Source organism: Canis lupus, chromosome 34, assembly GCF_048164855.1.
Source record: "Canis lupus baileyi chromosome 34, mCanLup2.hap1, whole genome shotgun sequence".
NCBI lineage: Eukaryota > Metazoa > Chordata > Mammalia > Carnivora > Canidae > Canis > Canis lupus.
In genome coordinates, this window is record NC_132871.1 from 14,506,346 (window position 1) to 14,519,008 (window position 12,663).

At 34.8% G+C, this 12,663-nt stretch overlaps 2 protein-coding genes across 3 annotated transcripts in view; one reads left to right on the top strand and one right to left on the bottom strand.

The window, feature by feature from the left end:
- SLC25A12 (solute carrier family 25 member 12) overlaps window positions 1-12,663 on the top strand; it is a 205,237-nt gene that overhangs the window by 37,711 nt on the left and 154,863 nt on the right. The gene's annotated exons all lie outside the window — the stretch shown is intronic.
- Window positions 1-12,663, bottom strand: part of HAT1 (histone acetyltransferase 1) — a 67,566-nt gene that overhangs the window by 24,840 nt on the left and 30,063 nt on the right. The window contains exons 5-9 of one of the 2 annotated variants that reach the window (XM_072810923.1): window positions 6,145-6,276; window positions 3,587-3,766; window positions 3,195-3,316; window positions 2,590-2,694; window positions 2,160-2,266 (exon numbers count right to left, since the gene is read on the bottom strand). In XM_072810923.1, the coding sequence (XP_072667024.1) occupies window positions 2,160-2,266; window positions 2,590-2,694; window positions 3,195-3,316; window positions 3,587-3,766; window positions 6,145-6,276 (646 nt within the window). The remainder of the gene's footprint in view (window positions 1-2,159; window positions 2,267-2,589; window positions 2,695-3,194; window positions 3,317-3,586; window positions 3,767-6,144; window positions 6,277-12,663) is intronic. The other variant, XM_072810924.1, reaches the window with a different exon arrangement.

The following is a 12,663-nucleotide window of genomic DNA, read 5'->3' on the forward strand; positions in this document are numbered from 1 at the left end:
AATCATATGAAATGAGATAGCACAAACCACCTAAGTATAAAAACTTATATTTTAAAATATTCTATTCTAATACTATAAGAGACTTTTTTTTGTAAGAGACCTTTAAAGGACAGTTATAAATAGCTCTTAATACACTACTTAATACACTTAATACACTACTAATAGATTAGTAATATTGGTAAATATTCCAGCCTAAGATCAATTTCTACTGCCAAATGCAATTCTCTTCATACTTCTAGAGGAAACAAATCACTGATTCAATTTTTATAAGGTCTTACAACTGAGATATATTCAAATGCTTTATATCTTAAGATAGTGACATCCTATTCAGCAAGATGTACATGATATAAAAAAATGTCTTCCAGTATTTTACTTTAAAATTAAGTGCTAAAAAAAGAAAGCGGGAGACAATTATATTACAAACACTTATCTATCCTGTAACATAGGACCATCAATGTTACCTTTTAATTATTACTGTATCTGGCTGTCTGTTAAGTACGCAAAGGCCATCTCAATATGAAAAATATTCAGGATTGCAAAGGGAGATCCAGAGCCTCCTAAAGATCCACAAAGTGAAAAATATATACACAAAATAATGGAGAAACAGGCAAAAAGTGGAAAATTCTGTTATTTTCTTTGTTAAAAAAGACTGGATATGGAAATCTAAAAGAATTATTTTCATGAAAACAGCTGATAAGGCATTTTTAGTAATTTGTAATGTTGAGAAATGTTAACATTCAAAATAAAAGCTGATATCTAGTTTTCAAATTCAGAAGTCCTTTAGCATGTTTAGCCTTTTCTCTTTGGAGACTTCAGTTTGCAGTGAATAAAGGCTACCACTATTGATGACTCTTCACTGAGATTTAAGAAATAAAATTCTTTATCTGCTAATTGGTGCTAAGTATCAAGGACTTTATTGGTTAAGAGTAGACAGAAGAAAATGGTTAAGAGGCTTCACAGAAACAACTCCTGCTGGCACATTACCCACTAGAGAAGACAAAGACTACTTATGTGAACTCTAAGACTCCAGATTAAAATCACCAAAAAAGTCCCTTCGTGTAGCACCAAGTCCAAGCTCTATAAAGTAAACAGAAGCTAAACAATTTCTAGCTTAGTTAAAAATAAGTATCATTTTTTATTATGTTTCTGTAATTTTTCATTTAAGCTAGTAAAGGTGTCACTTAAACAATTTGTAACTTTTGATATAAACCAACTTAAGCAATTACTTATCTCCCAACCAGTACTTTTTTGGTGTCTTTAAACAAAGTGGGAAAACAATATTCCAAAACAGCATTTTTCAAGCAAATTTTAGTGTGTGTTAAGTATTGCAGTTTTAAAAACAAAAATGTACTCAAACTGTTATGAATTAATAAAATGCAGTATCTAATTTGGATGTGAATATCTGGTATAATATTTTTCATGGAAAAAAAGTGACTTTCAGTTTAATCAGCAACTTTCTGAGTTAACAAACTTGAAACAGTGTTACTCAGGAGAAAGAAAAAAATGACAACACAAATGTTCCTTGGGGCACTTTGTTTTGTGGCAGCTCACAAGTTTACATACTATCATCTCTAACTCCATCTAATGATGACTTTAAAGAGGAGAGTCTCGCTCCTTCTCCTAAGCATCCTATTCATATTATTTCTCAGCTAATTCGTAATCAAAGATGTTTCTAAAACAAAGAGGCCTGCATCTTATAAACTACTGTTGTGAAGGCATGCATTTTAGGAATAAAAAACACATGCCTTAAGAAATGTGTATTCTATTCAGGCATTATTTATCTGCCTTGGTTTTTCTCTCTCAGTAAAGTTTAGAATATTACTCCTCTACATGAAAATTAGAGCAGGGTCTCTGAGCAATGCAATGGTTGGCCAACGAAGTCACACCACACTTATAAAGTACATATGCCTGACCACGATTTCTCAATATATATTCAATTCATTATCTTCAATTTGTTCAATCCATAAAGCACTTCTTACTTGGATATACAATCTGATCCTACCAAAGGCTTATAACTTAAAATATTAACCATAAGCCATCTTTACATAGGTCCAAAAAGACCTCAAGAGAATGGTGCTATTTTATTTAAAACAGAATAGTTACTTCTGTCAAAAACAATATAAGAAGAGATTCTTTAGAAAGGCCCTTCCAGTACATACCTGTAATATCAAGAACAGAAGGAGATGCAATGTAGTACCTATGAACTGTTTCAAGAAGTTGAGCACCATGACCTTGACCTTGAAATGGAGTCAGTATCAGCATCTGACTACAGTAAAGAAATGATTTTAAAATTAAAATATCACAACATGATCCGTTTAAAAATTGCAAATCACTATAGTATTAAGAAGATTTTAAAGGTAGGTTTTTTTTTTTCAGTCGACCTTCAAGACATCCAAAAATTATCGAGATACTCAAAATTGGTTTAATCTTCCACAGTTTCAAAGGGAACAATGAAATAAATCACTACATAGCCAATGAATAATGGTGATTTTTTTTAAACAAATCAACACTATTATAACAAGTATTGGAAACTTCAGCAGTTCCTTCTTCTGAAATAAAAGACAAGGCACGTGTTATACCACCAATTACCTTACACGTGGCCGGGTTTTGTCTGGGTACACATAGTAATTATAGACTGTCATGTAGCCTACGGTCGCAAAGAGCGTAGCTCCATCCTTATTATACTTCTCAAATCTGCAGATAAAACAGAAAGCCAAGCAGGTCAATTACAGTCGCGCTCCCATGCAGTGTCCATTTTCTTTTCCATTCTCTGACTGAATTTTCAGTGTCAGCAAGCTACTCTGTGAGGGCCCAATGGGTACACCTGCTATGTTCTGAATGTACAATTCACTTAATTGGTGTGCAGCAACTTGGATAAATCAGACCTCTTTACATCACTTCAGTGCACTTGCCTATTATAAAGATGAATAGGTGGCAAGTAAAAGAAAACACAGGCAAAGCTCATTTTACTGTTTAAGCCTACATTCAGGGCCCTAACGGACAACAGCATTTAATTCAGCTCTATTCTCAAGGTCTCCGAAAGCATAATGAAGGAAAACTCAAGCCTCATAAACAATAGTTTTTCTTTCCTGGGAAAAATATCATTATACTGTCCCAATAATTGGGCCGCCACAATTAAAATGCTGGCTTTGTGGAGGTAATAAGGTCTACTGTTGCTTTAGAACTGTACTTACACTAGAAAGTAGTGCCATCTTTCATCATCCACGTCAATAAAGCTAGCAGTTTCAATAAACCACATCAAAAAGGTCTGAAGCCTTTCATGATATTCTCGAAAGCCTCTACATGTCATGTCAGCCTAGGGAAAAAGCCAAGAAAAGTCAGGTGAAACTCATCACAGAGGTAAGTGAAAGTCTGTAGAACACAAAACTGTCCTGTGGGAAAATGTTTAGAAGTTTCAGATTAAGATGTGTACACAGACACACATACAAAATAGATCTTTGTTTTTAATGCTGACAGAAACTTGTTTCCTGAAGCTAGAAATGAGTCACTGAAAATAACAAAACAGCATACAGATTTCAGGCAAATGGAGCACTTTAACCCAAGAAATATTTAGATTTATCTTTACCTTGTATATTTGAAAGGTAAAGTTTTCCCCTCCTGTTGGACTGAGAACAGAGTATGTATGGAGTAAGGTTCCAAATGGCTTGAAATCAACTTCTTTTTCCAGCAAAGAGAGAAAATCATTTGTGTTTGTACAAAATCCAGGTGGGATGATTTGTCTAATTTTGCCCTCAACATCATCTGCCTAAGGGATAGAGGTTAAAAGACATAAGAAAAAATTAATAACAAATTTGACTTTTGGTTGAATATGCTTAGTTTCTTTGAAATGGACAAAACTCACCAAAAAAACAAAACTGCAGTTTACAGTTAAAGTAGTAAACATGTGGTGGACTGGGAAAGGATGAGGTCCGTATACACAAGAGACTACCACCCAGCTTGGAGATGAGCATGAATATGACACACAAATAAAACAGAAGATGCAGGTAGCTGGCAATCAAGTACAAGAATGAGGGCAATGCTACTGAAATTTCTAACATCGGATAGAAAATGCTGACTATATCCCTTGGGGACAATTTGAACTGGCCCAAACAAAAGGCTGCTTATTATTTTATGTGTGTCAAGGAAACCATATTATCCAAGACACGAAAAGATCACAGCAGTAGTAAGGTGAGGCTGCAGTCTGACTAAACGAAGAGCAAACTCACAATGAACAAGTGGACAGGTCATAACTCCTTCATATACTAAACTCAGTATTAAAAGGACAATTTAAAAGATATACCCACTTAGGACATACATAATTTATATGAATGGATATATTATCCACTCATCCCTATAATGTGACACAATTTTTATAGACTTGGATTTGTGACAGTAAAAAGAGACAAGCCTGGACAACAAAATTAAACTCAGAGACTAAAATTACCCTTGTTAAACAACCTCAATGAATGTTAAAACTATCAGCTGAGCAGACTTCATAATCCCTTTCAAAACCCCAAAAGACCACTTGATTGAATACATTTACTACTTCTCTTTAACCATGAATATTTGATGAAGTCTTACAATAAAGTATTACTGCTTCTCACCAGGCAATAAAACTTAATGAATTGGTCTCAACTTAACAAAACCTTATCCCTCAATACAGTCCCTAAAAGCCTGACATTACATTCAACAAAATGAGCTTGCATTCTATTCAAACTTTTTCCTGAACAATGAGGCCAGGTTTTTACTTAATGGAGTTTGCCGTGAGTTCAGCTGTAATGTTTGTATTGTATCTATTTCCACAAGGACTGACACAAGAACACTTTGTGTTAACTTACTAAGCAGCTCTTTCATACCGTTTACATGCATGATGGGTATTAGTTCTAAACCAAGACCCTTGCTACTTAGCATTCAAAACAGGGAAATTAAGATGCTTAGGACAAAATACACTACAAAAGGCTAATACAACATGCTACTAATTCCTGTCCTTTCAACCATCTTTTAACTAAGTAGAAGCAATGCACCTGCAGATGAATAGCACTTTATTATCATTCAGTTACATTTTAGGATAGAGGAGAACCAAGGATGGAGTTTATCACAAACAAGTTTTATTTTCAATGCTCTGGTACCACCAACATTTATACATAACTTGTTTATAGCTATAAAAAAAGAAGAGCTATTATTTAAAATATAGCTCTTCATTATTTTACCCAACAACTTATTTCTAATATGCATTTATTCACCATCAAGACCAAATAAACTGCATTTGATATTTTTTGTTTAAACTGCTATCTAATGTGAAGAGACTATCTTAAACATATTTTATAGAATATATACAATTTCAGTAATTACAAGAGGAAACTGTAATAAGGAATGACTTTAATGGGTCTATAATGTGTGGCAATTAAAATCCAAAGTAGTGATGGATAAAGTAGTATAATTTTAGTTCAAGTTAAAAAAAGTCAAGAAATGCTCCTTCTAAATAAATGGGGTTTATAATCTATCAGTTTAAAAGAAAACACTTCAAAGCACTTATAGTGTATTTGATTTTAACTTTTAAAAACTTTCCTATATCCTGTCTTCTCAACAAGGCGTTGCAAACTATGATTAAATAACTTCACATATCTTGCATCAAATGTACTTCAAAGATTTCTTAGAAAATCTAGTTTCAAGTAGCAATTCTAGTGGAAGACAGAACAACCCAAAGGTCTGAGATCAACAAAGTTGAAAGAGAGTTAACTTTCAGCCTTCAAAGGATACCTATTTATCGTAATAAATATCTTCAAATAAATATTTTGCTCTGGGCAAGCTTACACATTAAGAACTTTTACAGGAGAATAAAAGGCTAAGTTTAAAAACAAGGAATCTGTTATATATAATAGGTTAGAGAAAATGTGTATCAGATATATTACATAAAATATAGAACATAAAACCAAATGGCTCTTCAAACCTAGAATTCAGAATCTTGCTTCACTAAAGGAAAAATGTAAGCATTTCTCTATTAAATAGATTGTTTAAAAAAAAATCCTAAACCACTTGTTTTAGAGATCTTTACTCTTCTAATTTAGTTCAGTTAAATATTCATTTTTCATATAAGATTACTGGCCAGAGGGCAGCCCGGGTGGCCCAGCGGTTTAACGCCACCTTCGGCCCAGGGCCTGATCCTGGAGACCTGGGATTGAGTCCCGCGTCGGGCTCCCTGCACGGAGCCTGCTTCTCCCTCTGCCTGGGTCTCTGCCTCTCTCTCTCTGTCTCTGTCTCATGAATAAATAAAATCTTAAACAAACAAACAAACAAAAAAAGGTTACTGGCCAGATAATAAATCATCACTACAGAAAAACATTATTTTAAAAAGAAAGTTTTTATTTTTAAATTTTTTATTCATTTATTTATTTTAGTAGGCTCTAAGCCCAAGATGGGGCTTGAATTCACAACCCCTAGATCAAGAGTTGCATGCTCTGGGTGCCTAGATGGCAAAGTTGGTTGAGCCTCTGATTCTTGGTTTCAGCTCAAGTTGTCATCTCAGGGTCATGGGATCAAGCCCCAGGACAGGCTCCAGGCTTACTCAGCATGGAGTCTGCTTGAGTTTCTCTCTTCCTCTGCCCCTTTCCCTGACTCTCCTGCAAGTGTGTGCACATACTCTACCTCTCTAAAAAAAAAAGTCACATGCTCCAGTGACTGAGCCAGCCAGGCACCCCCATCTCATCTTTATTAAATTCAATGTTGAGCCAAACATTAACTGAAATCTTTTAGTTCCAATGCTTGTGGCTAAGTTCAGATTCTATTTCTGAAGATCACTGAAAAATTCCCTACCTTCAGGATATTATTTTAAACTTCAATTAAAATTATGGAAAAATAGGGACACCTGGGTGGCTCAGTGGTTGAGCATCTGTCTTTCTTTGGCTCAGGTCATGATCCCTGGGGTCCTGGGATCAAGTCCCACACTGGGCTCCCCGTGGGAAGCCTGCTTCTCCCTCTGCCTATGTCTCTGCCTCTCTCTCTCTCTCTCTCTCTCATAAATAAATAAATTAAATAAATAAATAAATAAATAAATCTTAAAAAAAAAAGTGGTGCCTGGGTGGTTCAGTTGGTTAAGCATTTGATTCTTGATCTCAGCTCAGGTCTTGATCTCAGTGTCATGAGTTCAAGACCTGCACTGGGCTCCACGCTGGGCATGGAGCCTAATTAAAAAACAAAACAAAACACTGCGTTAAAAAAAGATAAGAAATTAAGCTGAATAGATCAAGAATCCAGAAAGCTACCTGATCTACTTAATAAAAATGTTTTCCAAACATTTAGCAATAGCTTTTTTAAAAATAAGTATAAAACGTAACTGTTCTATTTAGTTCTTAGAGGAGTCATGAAGAAATGTTTTAGATTGTATACTCTCTTGCTATGGTCATTTCAACTTCTAATGTTCTATATACTTTGTTACACATGTGATATTCCCATAAAGCAATTTTTGCTTCTCCTCCTTACTACAGAAAGCAATGTGCCTAAGAATACCTGGTAGACTGCTATGATATAAATATGTTTACACTTTATTTATATTTATACACATTTGAAAACCAAATTACATCTTTAGTATCTTTTCCTAAATAGCACCATTTGTGTAAATTTGTCTATAGTGAGTTATTTTTGAAATAATGATTTAAAAAGGCACATTAAGTAGGTGGTCCTTTACGTGGCTAAAGTGGCAGACTTAATTAACATTGACTTTTTTTTTAAAGATTTTATTTATTTATTCATGAAATATACAAGAGAGAAAGGCAGAGACATAGGCAGAGGGAGAAGCAGGCTCCGGGCAGGGAGCCTGATGTGGGACTCAATCTTCAGACTGCGGGATCAAGCCCTGAGCCAAGGGCAGGTGCTCAACCACTGAGCCACCCAGGCATCCCAACATTGACTAGAATTCTAAGATTACCTAAAATATGCTACAAAAACAAGCCAAGAAATTTCCATACCTATTTAATTTGCTCAATCTTACATTATCTGACAATATTTAAGCTGTGGAAATTTGAGTACTGTTAGAGAATTAACAGTGTGAACTTTTTCACTACTGGTAAAACAAAGGTAGTATCCTATGATTTATACCGCATTAGTATTTTGCTACCTAAACTTATATATTAAATTCTAAGACAGAAATCTCAACATATATAATTTTAAAGCTTTTCATATATTTTATAAAAAGCATTACTCACGAAAACCAGTCACAATTATAAAAAAATGTATAGTGAAATATTAGTCTACCAAAGATTATTTTTCATTTCCTCAAGATTAAATATTTTTAAATACCCAAGGTTTTTCTATAAGAATGCTAAAGAATCCAGAAAATTTTAAAAATAGCTCTCATCTACTCTCAAATTCAATCCATATTAGTGGGAGACAAGGATAAAAGAGATGATTGAAGTTCACAGATAATACAAACTGTACCCATGTATTTCAACTTCCTCTACCAAAGCTTTTCCAAGAAATGTTAGCAATTAGCAAGACAGAACAATCTTAGTTATACACTCTTACAATAAAAGGCAATGAAATTACCTTAAGAGAAAGCAGGAGGCTCTGAAAAGTGTAAGGTGAAAGAAAATGAAGACAACACAAATAAATGGAAAGATATACTGTGCTCATGGGTTAGAAGAATTAATATTATCAAAATGTTCATTAATGCACCTTTCATCAAAATACCAACAGCATTTCTCACAGAACTAGAATTAAGGATCCTAAAATTTGTATGGAACCACAAAGAATCCTGAATAGCCAAAGCTTCCTGGGAAAGAACAAAAAAGCTGGAGGTATCACACTCCCTGATTTCACACTAGACTACAAAGCTATAGTAATCAAAACAGTATGGTAATGGCACAAAAACAGATACAGAGATCAATGCAACAGAATAGAAAGTCTAGCAATAAACCTATATATATAGGCAATTAATCAACAACAAAGGAGGCAAGAAGTCAACAATAGGGAAGACAGTCTCTCCAATAAATAGCATTGGGAAAACTGGACAGCCACATGCAAAATGAAACCGGACCACTCTCATACACAGTATACAAAAATAATCCAAAATGGATTAAAGACTTGAATGTAACACTTGAAACCATAAAACTCCTAGAAGAAAACACTGGCAATAAGCTCTTTAACACTGGTCTTAGCAATATTTTTTCAGACTAGTCTCCTCAGACTAGTTGCTCCTCAGGCAAGGGCAACAAAAGCTAAAATAAATAAATGGGGTATCACATCATACTAATAGTGGAGAAAAGTGGAGAACCCTCATACACTGGCAATGTAATTGGTGCAGCCACTATGGAAAATAGTATGAAGGTTCTTCAAAAACTTAAAGACAGAACTACCATACAATCCAGCAATTCCACTTCTGGATATTTATCGAAAGAAAATGAAAATACCAATTTGAAGAGATATAAGCATGCCTGTGTTCACTGCAGCATTATTTAGAATAGGTAAGATCTGGAAGCAACCAAAGTGTCCATCATAGATGAATGGATAAAGAGTGATATATGTAAATACCATATATACATACACACAATGGAATATTAGTCATAAAGAAAATGAAATCTTGCCATTTACCACAACACAGATGAACCTACAGGGTATTATGCTATGTGAAATCTAAAAAACCAAACAGAAACATCCACAGATACAGGTAACTGTTGGTTACTGTACAGGGCAATGGGGGGTGGGAGTTGAGGGGGTGGGCAAAATAGGTGAAAGGAATTAAGAAGTACAAAATTCCAGTTATAAAACAGTCATGGGAATATCACACACAGCACAGGGAATGTAGGTAATAATACTGTAATAACTTTGTATGGTGACATATGGTAACAGGACTTGCCATGATTATTTCATAATGTATAAAAACACTAAAAAAAACAAACAAAAAATGGAATCACTATAATGTATACCTGAAACTAACACATGTCAATTATACTTCAATTAAAGAGAGGTCAGGAGGCATTGATAAAAACAAAGTCAGAAAAAAAAAAGTCAGAAACAACCATACAATGAACAAACCATCAGTGTCTGAAAACTCAAGTTTATTGTAGTAAAATTCAGAGTAATTATGTTGTCTTTAAAGACGATAGCTAGTGGAGATGTTTTACAACATCTTAATTGTGTCTAAAAACTTTTACATGCAACTGGAGAGCTCAGCTTGGAAAAGAAAAACAGATGATGAAAGATTAATGTAATGGCAAAATTCTAATAAGCAAATTAACTTCTAAGCTGATGTGCTGTGGTTTCTGACCACCTAAAAGAGTGTATTTTTTAATACACAAAAATAATACTACATAGTATAGTCTGTGAAAACTCCAATATGATATGTAATAGTCCCAAACATAACACATATAAATCAAAAATCTTGATTTTTTTCCCAATTTAGACCTTCTTCTCTAATCTTCCCTATCTCAGTTAATAGTACTATTAAGCTTAAGCAATAGGATCCTCCTTGTTTCTTTTTTCTGTATCACTGTGTTTAATTAAAAAGTAAATCCTACTGGTTCCACCTTCAAACTACCTACAACATTGCAATGTTCTGGTCTCCCTGCAGTGTGTTCTCTCCAGAGCAACCAAAAGAATCTTTTAAAAACATAAGTCTGGCAGCCTGGGTGGCTCAGAGGTTTAGCGCTGCCTTCAGCCCAGGGCCTGATCCTGGAGACCCAGGATGGAGTCCCAAGTCGGGCTCTCTGCATGGAGCCTGCTTCTCCCTCTGCCTCTCTGTCTCTGCCTCTTTCTCTGTGTGTGTCTCTCATGAATAAATAAAATCTTTAAAACATAATTTAAAAAATTTTTAAAAAGGGCAGCCCCGGTGGCGCAGAGGTTTAGCGCCGCCTGCAGCCCAGGGCGTGATCCTGGAGACCCTGGATCGAGTCTCACGTCAGGCTCTCTGCGTGGAGCCTGCTTCTCCCTCTGCCTGTATCTCTGCCTCTCTCTCTCTGTGTGTCTCTATGAATAAATAAATCAAATCTTTAAAAAATAAAAAAATGAATAAATAATTAAAAAATTAAAAATTAAAAAAAACATGAGTCATATCATATGAACCTTACCAACTTAAAATCTCTAAAAGCTATCAGCTATTCTTATCCGACAAAATATAGTTTTGCCAACCCCGTCAACCATCTCATATCCTTCTCTCCATTATCACAATCATTTAACAACAGTGGTATTTCTGAGTATTCTTATTTCAGGGTTTTTGTTACTAGGCTCTTCCCTCAGGTTATTACATTATTACATTGACTCCTCTTCATTCAGGAACCAACAAAATGTTTCTTCATAACACTATTTACTATTTGTTTATTGACTGTTTGTCCTAGCTAGAATATAAGCTCCATGAGAAAAATGATTTTGTTTTGTTGCACTCTTTCCCTGGCATCAAGACCACAGACTGTGGAATGATTTTTTTAAATTTAAATTTTATTTTTAAAAAAATTATTCATGAGAGACACAGAAAGAGAGACAAGAGACACAGGCGGAGGGAGAAGCAGGCTCCCCACGAGGAGCCCAATATGGGACTCGGTCCTGAATCCTGGAATCACGACCTGAGCTGAAGGCAGATGCTCAACTGCTCAGCCACCCAGGCATCCCTGAACATTCTCAATGCAAGTTGACATAGAAAAGGCAAACCTGGGATCCCTGGGTGGCTCAGCGGTTTAGCGCCTGCCTTTGACGCAAGGGCATGATCCTGGAGACCTGGCATGGAGTCCCACATCAGGCTCCCTGCATGGAGCCTGTTTCTCCCTCTGCCTGTGTCTCTGTACCCTCTGTCTCTGTCTCTCTCATGAATAAATAAAATCTTAAAAAAAAAAAAAAAAAAGGTAAACTCATTCCCCCAACATCCACTACCCTTTCTTTTTTTATAAGGAGAAAAAAAAGTCTTTGCCTGAACATGTAATTTAAATAAATGATCTTCGACCATGGAACAAATAATCCTACAAGAAGACATTATAAAAGATTGATTCCTTACTCCTAACACAGTACTTCTAAATGGAAAAATCTGGTTTTCAAGAATGGAACAATTAGAAGTCAATGCAAATACATAGCTATTTTCACTGCAAATAGTATTTGAAAGATTTACCAATAACTAAGTCAATAGTGCCTTTGGAAGAAATCAATTCAGCACTACCAGCTGGAACTTCTATTAAAAAAAAAAAAAAAAAAAAAAAAGACACCAAAACCTTCAAACAGTGAATTCTGTACAACATAAGGAAAACTACTACCTGCATTTTTAGTAAGAGTATCTAGGTGGGCTTAAGAAGTTAAAAATCTAATAAGAAACATATACTTAGGGAAAAATTCCACTTTAGTAAGTCTCTCTTACATGCTAGTTTGTCTAACATTGTGTGAATTTGGGCAAGTCCTTTACATGAGACAAATTTTTTTTTAATTAAACAATAAAATAACTCAAATCAACCAGTCTCAAGTCATGAGGTTTTAGTAAAAAAAAGATGGGCCATGAGGTAGGCAAAAGATTTGTCAGAAGTTTAAAGTCAGTTTAAAGTCTTAAAAAAGTTGGTTTAATTGTTAATGTGTTAGGAACTGCTACTCGTACACGAGGAAGTTATGATATCCAATATGCAGTAATACAGAAGATCTTTGCCCAGTTATATAGCACAGTATTATCAATATAACAGATCTGATAAAACTTCCTAG